This window comes from Castor canadensis, chromosome 8 (assembly GCF_047511655.1).
Source record: "Castor canadensis chromosome 8, mCasCan1.hap1v2, whole genome shotgun sequence".
NCBI lineage: Eukaryota > Metazoa > Chordata > Mammalia > Rodentia > Castoridae > Castor > Castor canadensis.
The window spans coordinates 30,611,545-30,631,584 of NC_133393.1; the positions used below are offsets into that span (position 1 = coordinate 30,611,545).

Sequence of the window (20,040 nt, forward strand, 5' to 3'; positions counted from 1 at the left end):
CAAACTAAGAAAGGGCCTTCTGATCACTTGCTTCTTCATCTCTGGAAATAGTGTAGTGAAAGGTAGATATCCACTATCATTGATGCTATCAGAGAAACTTCTCCCAGGCTAGGGTGCATGGTTAGATGGCCATCAAGAGTCCTGTGGGCAGCAGTCTATGAGGGTAAGGTCTAAATAAACTTCCCTAGAGTTTGCATAAATCAAACTCTGGATCTGGAGGATATGCGTACTAAAACCATAAATGTCTCCTATGACCTACCCCTACCTCTACTCCACCCCCCCCCACTTCCATACCCCAATCCTAGCCCAAGGATAAGAAAAAGATGCATCAGTCTCCTTAGCAAGAACTAAACAAATTCATCTCAAACCCTTGCCACAGGCTGGACACTGTAATTACAGCTCAGTGGCATTTGTACATGGTGGATTCCTAACTCAAGTACTTCCAGTACACTGACCCCTGTCTGAAGAAACCAAGACACCTGCTGGCCAAGGTTCACCAAGAGATATGTTTTTTGGTGGTAGTGGTGGGGTTTTTTTGTTTTTTTGGTTTTTGTTTTTGGGGTGAGGCAGTGTAGTAGCTCAGTGGTAGAGCACTTGCCTCTGGCATGCAAGAGGCCCTGAGTTCTATCTCCAACACCAAAAGACAGAGAAAGAATGTTTTCAAAAAGGAAAAACCCAAACATACTTCTTTCTCCTCTTTGTGGTATCCCTCTTTTCTCAAAGAGTTTGGGAAGAGAGAGAGAGAGAGAAACAGGACACACTAACAAAAATTTATACAAAGCTGGGCACAGTGGCACAAGCCTGAAACACTGCCACTTGGGAAGCACAGACAGGAGTATCATGAGTTTGAAGCTACATAGAGAGACCCTGTCCCAAAAACTGAATTTTAAATTTTTTGAATGATTTTGACAAAGTATGTCCCATATGTACCAATCAATTTTTTTTAATCGTACTGACTGATGATTGATTTGACTGTTTTGTTTTTGTTTTGGGCCAGAATCTCACAATTTAGCTCAAGCTCACCTCAAACTCACTATGCAGCCCAAGCTTCAAACTCAGGATTCTCCTCCCTCCCAAGTGCTGGGATTATGGATGTGTACCACACCTCACTTAAATTTCTGTATTCTATAACTGGACAATGAGCACTTTAGAAAGAAAAGGATGATTGGGGGTAGGGGGAATGTTTTAAGCCCAGGAATCCAAAGTCAATCTGGGCAACATAGAGTCCATCTCAAAAAGAAAAGAAAAAAAAAGTTGCAGATTTCAATCTGCTTTGACAAAAGATATTAACAGTGTTGCCACTGAAATGAAACCTAAAAGTGTCACATTAACCTTTTAATAAGCTGTTCTGTTTTGGTCCCTCTGTAACTATTTTATAACCATGGAAAAACAGCTCTCCCTGTTCATTCTATATTTTGATTAGATTTTCTGGCTCCTCAGTTAATACAATGCCCCTTTCATACACCTCACTAACTCCCTCTCATCACTTGTACCCCTTCTGTGCAGGCTGTACCTAAATATCCTGTTCCCAGGGAGGCTAAATCCCAGACACTGGAAAAACAGTATCTTTTTAAGAACACTGAAAACTTACACCAAGACTAGTATATGTTTAACAGCTTCTTTGCCCAAGGTCATTTGATTCGCTTCTGCTAACTACAGAAGAAACTGGGGCAGTTGCAGATGTTAGAAGTAGAATGTAAATGCAGCTCAAGTAACAAGTTGAAGTCAGCCAGAGTTGTCTCCTAGAAATGTATGCCAGGGGCCAAAGCCCATCCTCACTCCCTACCAGAGATCAGTGGAAACAGGTGGGAACTGGCTCCAGGTTTGAGTTCAGGTAAATTCTGAAGCACTCAAACACAGATTCGTTTATTTTGACTTTCCCAGAACTTTTGCTGGGACCCCTGGCAACAATGCTCGCACTCCGATCATTTCAGTGTTGTTGGGTTTTCTAAAGCTCAATTTTCTAGAGCCGTGTAACTTCAGCCAGGTGCTTTGAAAATCTATGCACTGAATTGTAAGTGATCCTTAAAAGTTGAGACTCCTAATAGTACCACAGAGAGAAATGTTCAAATTACCTGACAAACTGGTACAAGAGCCCTGCACAGAGAGACACAAACCTAGAGGCTTAGAGCGATGGTTTCCCAACAGCCTTCTTCAGAAGCCACTGCAGTCTGCACATTTGGATGCAAGTTTCATCATACATCTATTTTAACTACCGGAATAAAACACCAACACACTTAAACGTGTTACAGTAAATTTAACATATCAGAGATCAACAATGAGGTAATCTGTGTAACAGGGATACCCCACTTTGTAGAGAGCTTGGAGTAAGGCTTCTCCTGCCAGGCTGGTAGAATATGGCTCAAGCACAATATCCTATCACCTACCCCTTTTTAAAAAAAAGGCTTTTCCTGCCATCATTATTTACTTAGAAAGCATCCTGAGATTGCAAGACCAGCTAGTTTAAACACTGTGACTCTGCACTGCTTAACTGAAGAGGGACTCTCTATATAGCATGCAACCAAAAGAGAATCCAATCTCCCTTTCTATATATTTCTAACTGTTCACCAAAACAGCCTCATGGAAATCAGAGTTTACACTATTTGAGGTTTAACTATGAATTGCAAAATATCCTTATACTCTTAAAGTATCACTACTTTGTGGATCCCAAGGTAAATTACGCATTTTTAAAAATTACTACTAGAAGTGAGATCCTGTCTCAAAAAACCAAGAACTCTGGAAACCACTAGCCAATACAGATATTACTTTACAACATGGTTTCCAGAGAGGATATTTGACTGAAAAGTGACTATGGCACACTTTGAGCCGCTGCACCAAGTATTACAAACTGGGGAATTAGAAAAACATTAAATGCACTGGATATGAAAAATGAACAGGGCCCAAGTCCAGCATGGTGGCGCATGCCTGTAGTCCCAGCACTCAGGAGGCTGAGACAAGAAGATCATGTGTTCAAGGCCAACCTGTTCTCCATAGTGAGCCCCAGGCCACAATGGGGGACACAGGGAGACCCCATCTGAAAAAACAAATAACAAAATAAAATAAAAATGAAAAGAACATAACCGAGTATAAAAAAACAACAGTTTCCATACTGGAAAATATCTGAAATTTATAGTAATTAATGGCTGATTAAGTGGACCAAATGCTTACAAAACTTTTATCTGTATATTCCTTTTAAAAGGGGAAGAGTAGAGCTTATATTTTGAGTTAATGAAAGACAGAACTGCCACCAAAGTATTTTAGGGATACATGTCACTCAAGTAACACCCCATAAGCCAGGCACGGGTGGCTCATACCTGGATTCCTAGCTACTCAGGAGGCAGAGATCAGGAGGAATGCAGTTCGAAGCCAGCCTGGGCAAACAGTTTTCAAGACCCTATCTCGAAAAAACCCACCACAAAAAAGAGCTGGTAGAGTGGCTCAAGGTATAGACCCTGGGTCCAAACCCCAGTACTGCAAAAAATAAATAAGTAAATAAATAAACAATCCCCCTATATTGTCAACATGTTAAAGGTTAACATACACTTGTTACAATCTAGTCTAATTTTGATACTTTCAAAAAGTATAATACCCAAAGAAAATATGTTAAAGGGATCCCAGGTTAACTTTGCAAAACAAATTAAATGGACAACAAACATGTTTTTTATTTTTTGGTTGCTTTGTTTGTTCTTGTTTTTTTCTTGCAGTAGTGGGATTTGAACTCGGGGCCTTGTGCTTGCTAGGCAAGAACTCCACAGCTCGAGCCACGCCCCGGCCCTACAAGAAATAGTTTTAAAGAGTTCAGTTTGCATGCTTCCCCTACCTACTCAATCTAATAAAAAAGGAAGTCTTGCTTCTGACCCACTTTATGAGGGGTGTAGAAGAAAAAGGCTTGACAAAAATACTATAATCTGAATTCCAAAATAAAACAGAGAAAAATCAAGTTGAGACCAGGATTGGACCTTCCAGGCACTTTTGGCGTTTTTTTGCCCTTTGGCAGGGAGTTGGAGGTGGGGTGGAGGATAACTGGGGGATCCACACACTTCTAAGCCTCCATCCTGATGAGAATGAGTACCACATTTCTTCCCTGAAACAAGCAAGAGTATGGGTGTGGGGGGGGGAAAGGGCACCAGGACCCTTGCTCCCTCCTGACAGGATTTTTCTTTCAACCATTAGTCCAAAAAGAAAAAAAGTCCAGACAGTAGCAAAAGCTGCCATGGATATAGAGAAACTGGATTGCTCAAACATTGTTGATAGGACTCCATAATGGTACTGCCACCCTGGGAAAGTTTACCAGTTTCTAATAAAACATGCAATTCCCGTGCAAACCAGCAATTGCAGTCCTTGGCATTTATCACAGAGAAATGAAGATGTATGTTCATTTGAAAATCTGTACACAAATGTTTTATATCAGTTCTACTTCTAATAGTCAAAAACTGGAAACAACCCAGCTGTCCATCAATGGTGAGTGAATAAACAAACGGTGGTACATCCATACCACAGATGTTTAAAAAAAAAGGACGACTGACACAAACAACAACTTGGATGAAGGTACAGGAAACTAACTATGCTGAATAAGAAAAGCCAAACCCCAAAAGGCATATACTATATAATTACATTTGTGTAACATTCTTGAAAGAACAAAATTGTGGAAATGAAGAACAGATCTGGACTGGGGGCCCAAATTATAGAGTGCTTGCCAGTGAGGCCCTGAGTTCAATGTCCAGATTAATGGATGTCTTGTAGAGAGATAGGGGAGGAGAGATGGCTATATAAGGGCATGAGGGCTCTTTGTTCTTTGTTCTGTTTCATTCAATATCAGGATCCTGGTTGTAATATACTATAATTTTACAAGATAGAGAAAAGTAGATAAAGGGTACAATGAAACCTCTCTGTATTATCTTTTAGAAATGTATAAAAACCTATGATTATCTAAAAATGAAAACTTTCATTGTTAAAGAATGCAATAATTAAAATACATCTTTTTAAAGTCCAGGAACTACAAAAAGTAGGTAAAGATTCAATTAGCAAATGAGAGAAGGGAACAATAGTCTAAGAAACACAGGATCACTTCCTAAAAACATCCCTGAAAGACAATAAGATATCAGAGCAACAGATGGCATGACATACCAGTAAGGCCACAGTGAACCCGCTCTCCACTTAGACAGAAAAGAACCATCCCCTAGAGGATCACTCCAAATGATAGCCTATTCTAGCTTGCTCTACCTTTCCTTTAAACTGCCCCAAGAGGCACCAACTCTGACCTGTTTCACTCAGTTTCTCACCCTATGCCACTAGGTTATCTGGCCAAGTAAGTTTGGAACAGCCAGTATATTTGATTCTTAAAAAATTTAGCATACACAAAGCCATATTAACGTCTCTGAAAAGCCATGCAGTAAAAAATTTTATCCTTAACATTGCCAAAATTACCTGTGTACAGAACAGGCTTCCGCCACCATACCCTAGCATTTCTGACTTCATTTGTCCACAGCACACCTTGGGAATTTAGGACCTAGTCTGTTGCCCTCTATTCTGCTAAAAAGGTGTCACAAACTATGAATAAACTCTCTAGGCCCTGTGATGAACTGATCTCAGCCCCTCAAGAGATGTAGCAGATATGTGGGCTTCAGAAGGATTGAAATTTTCTATGCCACTGAGAAAACAGAATGCAGGGCCTCTTGGTTCCTTGTGCATTATCACATATTAGGTGTTACCATGTGCTAGGCAGTGTGCTAACCAACATTTAAATATATCCCACTTAATCTGCAAAGTAAGTTATATAAATAGCTCCTGTTACAATGCCTGTTTCATTAGAGAAAGGAATTAAGATCGTTACAAAGTTGCTGAGCGTCAGTGAGAACCAGGTGTGACTCCAAAATCTGAGCCTTTAACCACTGAGCCTGCCTGCTTCCCTAGAAAAGGAGAAATAGAGTTCATTCAAAGGACATTAAAAAATAGGTGGCAAGATGAGACCTGTTTAACCAGTCCCGACTTTCACCTGATCTGCCAAGCACAATGAAAGGAATCAGGCTCTGTGCCTCTCCATTCCCCCCAGTTGTACTCTGTGCCCCAGCTGCGCTAAGTATGTCTCTACCATGCTAAACTCACTCTGGTTCCAGGCATATCCTGTTCTCTTTGCCCAGAATAGGTCTCTACTCTTCCCTTGGCTAATTCTTACTTATCCACAGAGTAACAGCTTAAATTTCACTTCCTCCTGGAAGTCTTCCCCATTGCCCTCAGGTCCAAGTTAGGGATCCTCCTATGTAGTCTCACAGACCCCATTCATCTCCTCATCTTAAATAGCTGCCTGGTTACATGTTCACCTCTCTCACTAGACTATAATCTAAGAGTCCTGTGAAGTCAGAGACTGTGCATGTTGTCCACGCCATGTGCCTGGTACACAGCAGAGGTCGGAGAAACACGGAGCAAATTAATGTGTAAATCAACCAAATCAAACAAAGACAGGGGGTTCTGATCCTAACAGCCAAATCCCCCCTACCACTGTTTGAAGTTAGCCACCACTAAACAACAAGGCAAAGGTATTTTCCTGTTATTTAGAGCACAGTAGCAAAGCAGCTGTCATGAACTAGCTGAGAAAGCAAGTTAGTTTAGCCTCCTAAAATCTCCATTTCCTAATCTGCAAACCTCATCTGCAAAATGAAGATGTAAAAAGTGTGCCCACCTCATGAGTTTACGCTGGACAATCAAATAAAGCAATGCACAATTAAGTGCTCAACACAGTGTCTAGCACTTGGTTGATGTTTGAAAAATATTAATTATGATGCTAATGAAAGAGGAAGAAGGTAAATCCAAAAGATAAAGTAGACATAGTATAAAGTCTCATAGCGAAAAAGAAGAAACTAAGTATCACACCGCACACCTTTATAAGAAGGAAAAACCCAGGGTAAACCCCTGGGGAAAAGGGTCAGAAGAAAAATGCAGAAAAAAAGGTACTTGGGCAGTAATGAAGCCTACTCATTAATAACCTTTTTGAGTACAGTGGCAATTAATATTCTCTAAATTCAAAAACTCCAAAATCAACAATATAAAGGTTACTTCTTAGATTGTCTTGCTCAAACTTGAAGACTTCCAGAAAAAGCCAGACCTTGAGTATATCTATTATTATTTCCTGTCCATGGAAGTAAATAATAGCAAAAACAAGTTTAACTCAAACTTCTAGAAACTGCTTAGCTTCCAGATTTGGGGAGATGAATGCTTAAATTCACATACATCTGTAATTTGCTTACAACTTTATATCAACTCCAGCTAATGGATGAGTCAAAAAGAAATCTTAAGTACTAATCATAACTATTTTTATTATTTTATTTTTTGCACTACTGTGTATGGAGCCCAGAGCCTTGTACATTTCTGGCAAGTGCTCTAGTACTAAGCTACATTCCTAGCCCTAACTGCTGTTAAATGGTACTCATTTTATTATATTGAACACAAACCTGTCTTTGAAATTTTATCATCATAAATTTTCATCAGGGCATGGGTTTATTCTTAGCATCCATACCAAATAATACCAGTGTCATATTTTTTAGACTTCTATAGCAAACTTTCCTTGATATTTAAGTTATATAGAGGTGGGTCTATCCCTTGTTACTACATAAGTAAAAATTTACTTTGGGGCTGGGGTGTAGCTCAGTGGTAAAGCACTTGTCTAGCATTCACAAAGCCCTGGCTTCAATTCCCAGCACTATAAAAAATACAAAAAAAAATTATTAAACATATAGAAGAAAAATTACATGAACAATATTTCTTCTCTCTACATTACCAGCTCCAAAAAAAAATAACACAATCTTATGGATGAAGTCTTAAGGAAAATATAATTTAAAGAAGCTTACTCTTTATTAAAGCTAAGCAAGATAGAACAATGACACCAATCATTTCTGCTATTAATAACTATGAGTCTACATGAGCACATTTTGTTGCAGGGCAAAAGTCACCCATGTTTTCCTATTTCAATGCCTCTGCCATCCTGACTTGTAAATACAGATAGGAGAGAAAAAGAAGTCATCTATCAACAGTATAAGCCTTACAAAAAAGACAGTCACATATCCTGGAGTTAAAGATGTTATAAGATTTTCAAGGCAGATGTTATCAGAAAGGCACTTCAAATTCTGCAGCAACTCAACTGAAGAAACGGAATATTAGAACTACTGTCTTTTGATGGCATATGCTTGGGATTTGTTTAAAAATATTCCAGGGAAAAATACTGTAGGAAAGATAGATGAAGCAATATTAGCAAAACACTAAAAACTGTTGCAGCTGAATGACAAATTCACAGGACACAGTACTCTTCTTTAATTTTGAATATATTTGAAGTTTTCCACGATGTTAAACAATATGCGTGGAGGTACACATCTGTAATCCCGACTACTTGGGAGGCACTGGGTACAAGGATCACTTAGGTAGGAGGATCGTAGCCTGAAGCCACCCTGGGCAAAAAGTAAGACCCAATCCGAAAAATAACTGAAGCCAAAAGGGCTAGAGTCATGCTTCAAGTGGGAGAGTTCCTGCCTAGCAAGCAAGTACAACATTCTCAGTTCAGACCCCAGGACCACAAAAAAAAAAAAAAAAAAACCTCCACCTCCACTTAAATTTAGGTTTGCCATAATCTGAACTTAGAAACCAGTGAAATACCAAAATGGCTCTTTATCTCTCTAAATGTACTATTCAGTCACAACCAGTCACTGATGACTCCCTAAACAACTTATGCCCAGAAAGTCCCTATCCCTCAGCCCCTCCAGACAAACTAGATGGAACCCCAAGTTCAATGGCAACACCAGCAGATACTGCCTCCACAAGCATTTCCCCTGGGATACCAAAATCCTGAAGGATTTGACACATGCTTTGTTCACATTCTCTGCTCATCACCCCTTGTATTGTCTCAGACACAACATTTCAGAAAGTTTAAACAATTAAACAGACATGACAGGAATTATTTAAATTCTTGCATAAGCTCTTACAAATAAAGTCATATATTAAGCCATCAAATACAAGATAATAAATAAGCTGCATTTTACATCCAACATGAATCTGGGTCCCAGTGTCACTGTAATCCTAGCTACTTTGGAAGCTGAGAATGGAAGGATCTGTTTGAGGTCAGTCAGTGCAAACAGTTCACAAGACCCCATCTCCAAAATAACCAAAGCAAAATGGACTGGAGTGTCTGTTCTGCAAGTGTAAAGCCCTGAATTCAAAACCATAGTCCTTTCCAAGGGAAAAAAAAAAAATCCAACATGAATAAGGGCTCTAGGAGATGATCTAAATACAGGTGACTGTCACAAATTGGAGAAATACAATTGGAAAGTTCCACTCCTAAACTTTAAATGACCCTACTTTTAACTTTCAACAAAAAGATTCCAATTAATCCAAACAAAACAGTCATCAGAATTTTTGAACAAAATACAAAACACCAGAACTAATGCTACATAAAAATTATACAATTGAAACAATAAAGTAAAAAGACACTTTCCCTTCCACACACTTTAATAACAATAAGTAACACTTACCAGAACCTTGTTTTCAACTTTGTCTCCCTTCACTTCTAACTTCACTTTCTTCTTCATTGCAATTTTTATCTTTCTGCCAATAACATCCTTTATGCTTTCTGAAAGAAAGAAATACTTCATTATATTTTATTAGTAAGAAAAAAAGTATCAGGGAGAAAACCATATCTTGGGGAGTAGAGGTTATTTGGATTCTTGTTTGTCCTTTTTTTTCTTTTCTTTTTTTTGCGCACGGGCATGCTAAGCAAGTGCTTTCCTACTGAGCTAAGTCCCCAGATCACCATATCAAGAATTCAATCAACAACTTGAGAACTTATCCCATCTACTCAAATGCTGCAGCACATATAAAAAACATGTGACATAATGTCAAACCTATGCAAGGCATGACATAATCTTGCTAGAAAAACACACACAAGAAAAAAAAAAAAAAGAGCAATGTAGGACAATACAATGGAGCACCATAAGCACAATATGAATTCATAAATTCTTTCAGCCTTTGGATGGATATGCCTGGCTCCCAGTAGCCTCTGGGTTCACCTCAGTGCCATACAAATATTGTTTTCTACAAGTGACTTGCCATGAAGGTTAGGGAACATAGCAAAGAACCAGAACTACACCAAATGATTTAGCCAGAGAAGGGTGTTCCAGCCATCTGTCCTAAAATCACAGCACAATATCCCAAAGGATGGTCAAAGACAATGACTTGGAAAAGAGCAACAGAGAAAAGAAAGACTTTAATATTGGTCGGGGGAGAGGGGGTCTTCCTAAGACTCCTGTGAGCACCACAACCTGAATTATGACCCAAGGCAAACTCATTATTTCCTCCTCTGGTCACTAATGAAGCTAAAAACCTTACTTATCTCCAAACTCCTTTCTCTTAGCTCCTGTGTCGGGCATCAAGTTTCCTAAAATCTACCTTGGAACAGCTCCCTACCCTCTGGACTGCATTAAGGGCCTTAGAATTTCTCACCAAGACTAAGCCCATGGCCTCCAACCTGTCAACCTATTGTTATCTTCATAACCACAATGACCCTTCCAAATCCACGAATCTGATCACGACCCTCCTGGTCTGAGTCATGGTCATTTTTGGATCAGCCCAAACCTCATAGAATGCCACTCAAGGTCTTTCACATTTTTCATCCTAACTGCTCAGTACATGCCTAAATATCTAATCATCCCTAATACTGCCATCTTTTATACCCCCAGGATTACATATATGCTATCCTTGCTTTATTATCCTCTTCTCCTAGGTATAGTCTACTTGTCCTTCAAAATATAGCTCCTTCCTCTAGGATTTCATAGCTCTTGTGTTCTACACTATAATCACTGTGGCTTATTCACATATTCAACAGATAGTACCTCTACCATGTACTGGACAAAGATGGCCCCACCTTCTCAGAGTTTGCAATCTAGTGGAGGCTGTGGGGGATGCCATCAAACACAGCACAGTCAATCATAGATTACCAAGCACATGAAGGTTTCAGAGAGGAGGGGATCCCTGAGCTGAAGATGTAGAAAACAGAACACGAGTTTCCAAAGTGGAATGTACTATACATTCCATCAAGACATGGAAAGAAACAATAGAATTTTTACTTATTTGTAGTGTGTGTTTTAGTTGATGTTTTAGATTCTACATACTAAATAAAGTATGCAGAGCATACTTTATAAAATTTACTTACTGGAAACACATCATAAAAGTTTAATGCCACTGAGTTGATAAGAAGAGTGAGGAAAGAGAGAAAAGGACATTGTCAGCACAGATAAGGGCATAGACACAGGGAAGACAACCAGTTCAAGGGACAGCCAACAAGATGGAAGGAGCAGGGAGATGTGTGGGGGAGCTCATGGCCCCTGGAGTCCTCTGTGCAGCTTTTATCTCCTTGGAACTCAAAACAAGGACAAGCTACTCCCTCATTCCCTAAGAAAGAATTGTGGGGGAAATGGGCAATTGAAATTCACTTAAGAATATATGCACATTAAGCCAGCCACCATGGCTCACGCCTATTATCCTAGCTATGTGGAAGACTGATATCTGGAGGATCAAGGTTCGAGGACAGCCTGGGCAAGTAGTTCAAGAGACTCCTCCCCCTCCATCTTCAAAATAACCAGACCAAAATGACTGAAATTGTGGCTCAAGTGGTAGAGTGCCTGCTTCACAAGTGTGAAAGGCCTGAGTTCAAACTCCAGTCCCACCAAAAATAAATAAATAAAAGGAATATATGCACATAAAAAGAGACAGGGAAGTCATATACCAAAATATTAAAAGTAGGTATCTCTCAGTGGTTATATGAGTGACATATATTCTTCTCTTCAATTTTTAAATTTTTGTTTAAGGGGCTGGTGGAGTGGCTCAACCATTAAGAGTGCTTGCCTAGCAAGCATGAGGCCCCAAGTTCAAACCCAGTGCTGCCAAAAAGGAAAATTTTGTTTAAAAATTCTAACAAAACTCCTCTATTAATTTCATAATCATAAAGATTCACAATACAGTGTTTAAATGCCTTGGGATATTAACTTAAGAAAATATGTGAGGTCTTTCCATGGTCACCATGTTGAACTGATGAGAGCAAAACTCTTGTGCGTTCAGAAATTAGAGGATTCAGGTTCAAGAATTTCAGCCTAACTAGACCATTTAAAGGCCTAGAAAAACCATTATCAACATCACAAAACCATGTCAATTGGCTGTCAGAAAATAAGAAAAAATTTGCTAAACACGAAAATTCCATTTCAAGTATGGGTCAAATTCAACTTTTAAAATATACCCAATTATTCAATTTGAGAACCATTAATATAAGCCAGAACCTTATGTCCACTCCATCCCTCCTCAACCTCTCCCTTGGGTCTAAGCAATCACCTAAATTTCTCACTACCAGGTTGGAGGACAACCTTTTACACAAATTAAAAATCTACCACCCTTAGAGACTCCTTCAGAGTCTCCAGAATTCCTTTCCTCTTCCGGGTAGGGTGATGGAAACATTCAAAACCGGATGGGCCACTCACTCCAGCAAAGACTGATGCTTTATCTCAGAAACTGACTCCGCGGGGTCGAGGAGAGAGAAGACGGCCTAGAATAGCTCGATGAGCCGTGCAGGGATATCTTCCCGCCTTGAATTCGGGTAAAGGCTGGAGATAGTTGGGATTTTTTTCCTTCATCTTTTTTTTTTTTATTATTATTCAACAAAAAAGCATAGCATTCCATACAAACTAGGGACAGCTTCTTCAAATCAAGTTTCACCTGCTGAGTTAGCAGTTACTAATGGGAGGGCACACACCAATTCCTCTTAAGTAGCGTAGCTAAAAGAAGCAACAGAGGGACAAATTTCACATATACAGATGAACCGGCGCTTAGAACTACTGCTTGTTGTCAGCACGGATTAAACATCATCCTTCGGGGCGAGGTGTGCAGTGTGCCAAGGATGGTACAGTAGGGAATATAGGTCACTGGGGCTCAAAACACACCCGCACGGACGTGCTCACCTTGTTACAACATAACATGCTACACGCAAGCTTAAATGCTAGGTCTTTCTTTCTCAACACTCCCTCAACCTATTTTAAGCTTACCATTTAAACCCCCAGATAATTAAGTTAAACCCGAAGACCAAATCCAGACCCTCCATCCTCCCAAAAAAGAGAAAAGCCTCAAGGGCCTCAAACAATGGGTCACCTTGTACAGGGTACCATACACTGGTTCCCTAAGAGATGGGGGGGGGGGATCAGTAGGTTAATCATTATTAAAATAAGGCTTTTGTCATTAACCCTCAATTTCCTGGCCGGACTTTGCGTCAGCCCAGTAACCCTCTCGCTCCCAGCTCCACCAAAGCCACGCCTTGTCAGGCCCAGTCATTACACCAGCCAGCGCCTCCTCCCCCACGGGTGTCTGGCAGGGGGGCACCTCCTGCGAGGCATTTTCTGTAGGGTGCCTGACACATGCAGAGAACGACCTACTGTGGTTTAGGCAGCCAGGTTTTCCTGGACTTTCCAGAGTTGGGGGCAGTGGGCTGGGCACTAATTAGGGGTTCTCTTCGCCTTGAGAACTACCCACGCAGAGGCAGCCCGCCTCCTCCTTCCTCCAACCTGCACCACCTGATCCGGGCAGGACTCCGAGCCCAGGGTCCCAGGCGACCATGAGAGACCCCTCCCGGGGCTCCCGATTCCTCCCCACGCCTTCCCACTCTGGCGTCAGCTCTGCAAGCAGTCGGATGGGAGCAAAGTTCCCGGTGCCCCCCTACTCCGAGACCCTGCCCAATGCCACTCGGACCTGAGGGGCGCAGGGACTTGGCGGGACCTGCGGGAGAACAGAGGTGGAAAGGCAGGTGGAGGTGAGGAGTCGGCAGAGGAAGACAGAAAACCAACAACCGCGCGGATCTTACCTATCAACTCCTGGGGAACGTCGGCGCTCTCCTCGGTCATGGTTGCCCTCTAGGTGCAGGGGGTATTTACAGGTCCAACTCTGATTTACTGCCCCCCGCCTTTGCCCGAACCCCTCAATTTTTTTTGGTGGGGGAGGCTTTTAAAAACGAGAGAGAGTTGCAAATACGAGATGGGTTTGCGGCTGCGGCTGCTACTACATGACGCCTCCGGCGGGGACCGGCGGGGGAACGCGGCGCGGGGCGCGGGGCGCGGGGCGGCTGCGGCGCGGGCTCCTCCTCCCCGCTCCCGGCTCCACGGCGCGGCTCGGCCGGCGCCAGCTGCAGCCCAACCTCCGCGCCGCACCTACGGCCCTAGGTGAAAGCGGAAGGCGTGCGGAGGGCGGGGAGAGCGGGGCGGGGAGCAGCGTTCCTCGCCCTCCAGCCGGGCCCGGGCTCGGGCGGGGCGGGGGCAGCGCTGGCCCTCCTCCTCCTCCGCCTCCTTCTCCTCTCCTCGTCCTTCTCCTCCTCCTCCTTCTCCGCCGTTTCCTCCTCACCTCGCGAGACCCGGCCTCCGCACGCCTCCCGGCCCGGCCTCCCGGCCTGGGCGCTGGGTGCCCGGTGCGGGGCGCAGCCCGGGGACAGACGATGCACCGGGCTGCGGCGGTTGCGGTGGGCACGGCGCCTCTCCTCGCAGCCTCCCTCCCAAACCTCAAAAGCCCTGCGTCTGGAGAGGGGGCGAGGGAGCGGGAGAGAGAGCCCGGGAGCCATCTGCTGGCTGCCAGGGAGGAGAGCCCAGTGGGCTAGGGCTTCCCAGATTCCCTGTCCCCACCTCGGTCGGGCTGGGGGACTCGGAGGACCAGAGGGTGTAGGTTCACGCGGATTGTGCAGACCTCTCTGCAAGGAAGCTGGTTCTTTCTGGGACCCTTTTATGCACCTTTATTTTTCAGCCTTCCCTGGGTCACGTTTGTCATTGCATCTGGGTTATTAATATCCCAGTTCTGGTGAGCTAGAGCTAGACGCAACCTGTAAACATTCACCATATGGTGAGAAGACCCCGCCGCCGTTTGCGAACATTCAAATCGTGAGGGCGCCTTGGAAAATGCCTTTCAGTCAAGCTGAGCCTCGTTTACCCGCCGGGGCATATTCCTGGAGCTGAACGCCATTCACAAAAGCCGGAATAAGCCGGCTGCTAAATTTGATACTACCTGGCCCAACCCTCTCCAGTTTCCCTGAGTTCTACCCCATAGGGACAACTTCAGGGCAAGAATATTTGCGTGTACTCCAGTCTTCCAGAGGCTAGGATGTCCCTGACTATCAATCAGGTTTCGTTTTTAAAGGACAGAAAGGTGAGGGAGGGAAAACTAGGGAATCCCACGCTTTTAGTAGTCTAGTTTTAAACACTGCTATCGACCCTGCTTCCCAAAACAGCAGAGTCCCGCATTAGCTTTAGGGCATTCACCCTTCTAACCTTGCCCGCCCTACCCCACCCCACCCCCCTCACAAACAGACTGGCCTCACTCTCTCCAAGACTCTCTTCTTAAGATTATCTAATTCTTATCTGTTTTCAAGCCCATCCCTTGTGTACCTTCTTTGGGAAAAATTTCCAGAGGTTTTCAGTTTCCTGTGATCCCAAAGCCTGAATGAAGAACTCCTGGAAGTCCACATTTAGGGTGCCTTGTTTTTTTGATTGTGTGTTTGTCAAGAGTTTTACTACTTAACTCTTTAATTGTTCCCTGAGAGTTTTTGGTCTTTCGTTTTGTTTTTTGTTTTTTGGATTTTTTTTTTTTTGCTCAACTACACTGTAGGTGATTTGAAGGCAGGAAGTGTATGTGTGCGTGTGTGTTGCTGGGAACTGAGCCCAAGGCCTTGCTTAAGCCTGGCAAGCCTTTACCACTGCACCACACCCAACAACCTGGGTAAAGTAGGTGCTCAGTAAACATTTCTTAACTAATTTTGAGCATTGTACCTCCGGCATCCAACAATTTGTTTCAAAAGTTGGCAATTTCTTTAAGCTACATATTTCCTTAATGCATTAAATGGAAATTAACATCTCAAAATTAATACACTGTCTTTCAAGTGTGTGTGTTTAAGAGGACTTTCCTGGCACATACCAATGAATTTTCAAAAATATCCCTGAAGGGTCCAAACCATGTGGTAACTTGTGAAAATAAGAACAAAATTTTTTTTTCTTTGCCTGGAAAGGAGGAAAAGATAAAGGGAAGGCTGTTTGGCAATCCTGTAACTCAGAACTCCATTTCTTTTAAAAAAAAGCTGGGTTTCAATAAAAGAATTGTTTTCACTACAGCGAGATCCTGATTGGGAACAGCATCTCTGAAAGAGTAGATTGATATGTGTCTCCTATCACAACACTGGTAAATGACTGACCAATTTGAGAAATTAGAGTCAGTTACTCAAATATACAAAGCTCAAATATGTTCCCCAATAACAAATAGAGAACTTGAAGGAGCACTGTTTATGGAGCTATAAATCCCCACCTGCAATAAGCATCCCAGGACAATACAACCATGGTGCCTGCAGTTCGCATTCTATAATGTGTGCGTGTCAGCTGGAATCTGCACTCACAAACAAATCTGAAAAAGAAAAAAAAAAAAAGAACCTTCTTCAGTCTCTCTGCCCTCCAACTTCCACATGTATGTCACCCTGCCTATATAGTCTTGATTAAAAGAGTGGCCAAACTTCTACATGGAGCTGATTGCTGTTGCATCTGCGATTAGCCCTCGTTAGCTTCATCTAAGTAAATATTTACGTATGACAGTGGTTAATTCTGATAATCTGCAACTCTTAGAGACTAAATGAATACTGGTTTTTTCAGGGATACAACTTTTAAAACGTTAACCACAGGGCTGGGATGTAGATAAGTGTTAGAGTGCTTGCCTAACATGTGTAAGGCCATGGTTGGATCATCAGCACTGAGAAGATTTTTTAAAAAGCTTAAAGATAGTAACATACATTTAACATATACTGGGTAACAAAGTGATTTTGGAAAAGTGTGTGTGAATTGTTATTTTAAATTCATGGGTATATATTTGATCTATAGTACATTTTGAAATTTATTATGCGGAGAAAATACTCTCTGAATAAAGCAATTTGCTAAAAATAACATTTCTAAAATGACCTAAAATACTAACATTAGAACCATAGCATATGGTTAAGCTACAGAAACAAGAAAAACAAAACTGCAATCAGCCAGCAAAAATCACATAAATTTACCTAAGTTGCCTACTGCATTGAGAGCTGGCTTTAAGATTGAAAGGTTTTCAAAAGTGTAAAAAACAAAAGCATTTCACTCCCCGAGTAATGGGTTTTTGTTTGGTTGGTTTTTTTCCTTGTGGTGCTATGCTTTACACATTCTGGGCAGGCACCTTACCCACTGAGCTACATCCCCAGCCGCTCCCAAGTAATAATCCTAAGGCTAAACTCCCAACCCCAATAACTACCATTATTAGGTAAAGGGCCTTCTTAAGGAAGTATGTATTTCTCAAGGAGATTAGTATGTATTTCTCAAGGAGATTAGTGTGGATCTTTCAAAAGTATGCAATGCAAACTAAGCTTGCAAATAAGGAAATTTAGTAAGCCAGGCACCAGTGGCTCATGCCTGTAATCCTAGCTACTCAGGAAGCAGAAGGAAGCAGAGGTCAGGAGGATCGAAGTTCGAGGCCAGCCTGTATAGTTCTCGAGACCCAATCTCGAAAAAACCCATCACATAAAAAGGACTGGCGGGGTGGCTCAAGGTGTAGGCCCTGAGTTCAAACCCCAGTCTGCAAAAAAAAAGGAAAGAAAACTTAGTTTTTTCTTGGATTAGAAGATAGTGGGAGGTACATCACTATTAAACAGTACTCCTTTAAATTATTTATAAATGAAATTGTATGAAATCTGAGTTTTACTTGACAATAATACACGAGGGATGTTGGAGTGTAGTACTGAATAGGGATATAGATGAAACTAGAGTGGCCCTATGTTGATTTTCATGGTAGCTAGATAAGCGGTAACATGGGAGTTCGTTGCTTTCACATTTGCATATTTTGAAATTTTCCCTAACAGCAATAACAAAACAGCACAAATCCTTAGCAAATATCACTGAGCAAAAAGGAAGAAAATCAACTCAGTGTTAATTCAGAAAACATCTACTTAAGTGTGCCCTATCACAGTTCACAGTTACATAAAGGTTTTCCATTTTCAGAACACTGGAATTCTTCAATAGACTCCATATTGTCTTGATTCAAAGAAGCACCTTCTTGTTTTAATGTTACTAAATCAGATGCATTTTATAATTGGTGTAGACAATTGACTTCATGTTTTTTTACACCCCACTCCTAATACAAATGCAAAGTCTGCTATTGAACAAGTGGTGTATCTGACAATGAATGACCTCTAACAAAACAGGAAATAAGGGTTTGGCATATCTAAACTACACAGTGGCTCCTTGGGTTAGAAAGTGTCATGACTGGGGCTGGGGGTCATGGCTCAAGTGAAAGAGCACCTGCCTAACGAGAAGAGCCATGAGTTCAAAAGAAAGCAAAGGTACAATTACTGGATCTTTACCACTGTGAGGAAGGAAGTTCAGGTTGTGGAGTGACTGCTGCAAGTCACATAGTTATCAAAAACCAAAGACTGAACCCAGAAGGTGAGATTTCCAGACCCAGGCTCATTATACAGTACTCATGCCACTAGCTAGGTTTCTGAGCTAGGTTCCATGGGAAGTGTTCAGGTCACTAGTTGCCCGCAACTAGCAAGCAGCTCCTTTTCTGAGATCAAGGCGATCTTTGGTTACTCTGCACCTAGCCTAGTGACAGGCACTTAATAGTTAGTGAATTAATTGAATACTTTTAGAAGGCTCGACTGAATTGAACCATTTTTAGAAAATAATAAAGTAAGTGCGAAATGTCCTAGGTGCCCAATTGGTTTAGTAAGTGTAGTAAAAATGCACAGGTAGAAAAAAGAAAGAGTGCTAAAGGGCAAAGAAATCCTTTTAGAAAGTGAGTGACTCCTTGTTCCTTCCTATTATTGCTTATACTCTCTCTACAACAAAATTAGAAATAAGGGCAAAATAGTTTCTGCTGGGTATTGGGGGGCGAGAGGGAGGGGGCGGAGTGGGTGGTAAGGGAGGGGGTGGGGGCAGTGGGGAGAAATGAACCAATCCTTGTATGCACATATGAATAATAAAAGAAAAATGAAAAAAAAAAAAAAGAAAGAAAGAAAGTGAGGAGTGACTCAAGCTGGGAGCTGGTGGCTTATACCTGTAACTCTAGGTACTCAAGAGGCAGAGATCTGGAGGATTGCAGTTTGAAGCCAGCCTGGGGCAAATACTTTGCAAGACTCTATCTTGAAAAGTACCCATTCATCAAAAGAAATGGTCTCTAAACTGAAAGGAACACCCACAGAGTGGGAGAAAATATTTGCCAGCTACACATCAGACAAAGGACTGATAACCAGAATATACAGGGAACTTAAAAAACTAAATTCTCCCAAAACTAATGAACCAATAAAGAAATGGGCAAGTGAACTAAACAGAACTTTCTCAAAAGAAGAAATTCTAATGGCCAAAAAACACATGAAAAAATGCTCACCATCTCTAGCAATAAAGGAAATGCAAATTAAAACCAACTAAGATTCCACCTCACCCCTGTTAGAATAGCCATCATTAGCAACACCACGAACAACAGGTGTTGGCAAGGATATGGGGAAAAAGGAACCCTCTTACACTGCTGGTGGGAATGTAGACTAGTACAACCACTCTGGAAAAAAATTTGGAGGCTACTGAAAAAGCTAAACATTGATCTACCATTTGATCCAGCAATACCACTCTTGGGGATATACCCAAAAGACTGTGACACAGGTTACTCCAGAGGCACCTGCACACCCATGTTTATTGCAGCACTATTCACAATAGCCAAGTTATGGAAACAGCCAAGATGCCCCACCACTGATGAATGGATTAAGAAAATGTGGTATCTATACACAATGGAATTTTATGCAGCCATGAAGAAGAACGAAATGTTATCATTTGCTGGTAAATGGATGAAATTGGAGAACATCATTCTGAGTGAGGTTAGCCTGGCCCAAAAGACCAAAAATCATATGTTCTCCCTCATATGAGGACATTAGATCAAGGGCAAACACAACAATGGGATTGGACTTTGAGCACATGATAAAAGCAAGAG

At 41.8% G+C, this 20,040-nt stretch overlaps 2 protein-coding genes across 13 annotated transcripts in view; one reads left to right on the top strand and one right to left on the bottom strand.

Moving 5' to 3' along the window:
* The window catches only part of Carmil1 (capping protein regulator and myosin 1 linker 1), a 325,017-nt gene extending 310,884 nt beyond the window's left edge, over positions 1 to 14,133 (bottom strand). For 5 of the 6 annotated variants that reach the window (XM_074082734.1, XM_074082733.1, XM_074082736.1 and 2 more), the window contains exons 1-2: positions 13,880 to 14,133; positions 9,516 to 9,613 (exon numbers count right to left, since the gene is read on the bottom strand). In XM_074082734.1, the coding sequence (XP_073938835.1) occupies positions 9,516 to 9,613; positions 13,880 to 13,919 (138 nt within the window). In that variant the 5' untranslated portion in view covers positions 13,920 to 14,133. The remainder of the gene's footprint in view (positions 1 to 9,515; positions 9,614 to 13,879) is intronic. The other variant, XM_074082735.1, reaches the window with a different exon arrangement.
* The window catches only part of LOC109687273 (cytidine monophosphate-N-acetylneuraminic acid hydroxylase), a 300,528-nt gene that overhangs the window by 90,610 nt on the left and 189,878 nt on the right, over positions 1 to 20,040 (top strand). The gene's annotated exons all lie outside the window — the stretch shown is intronic.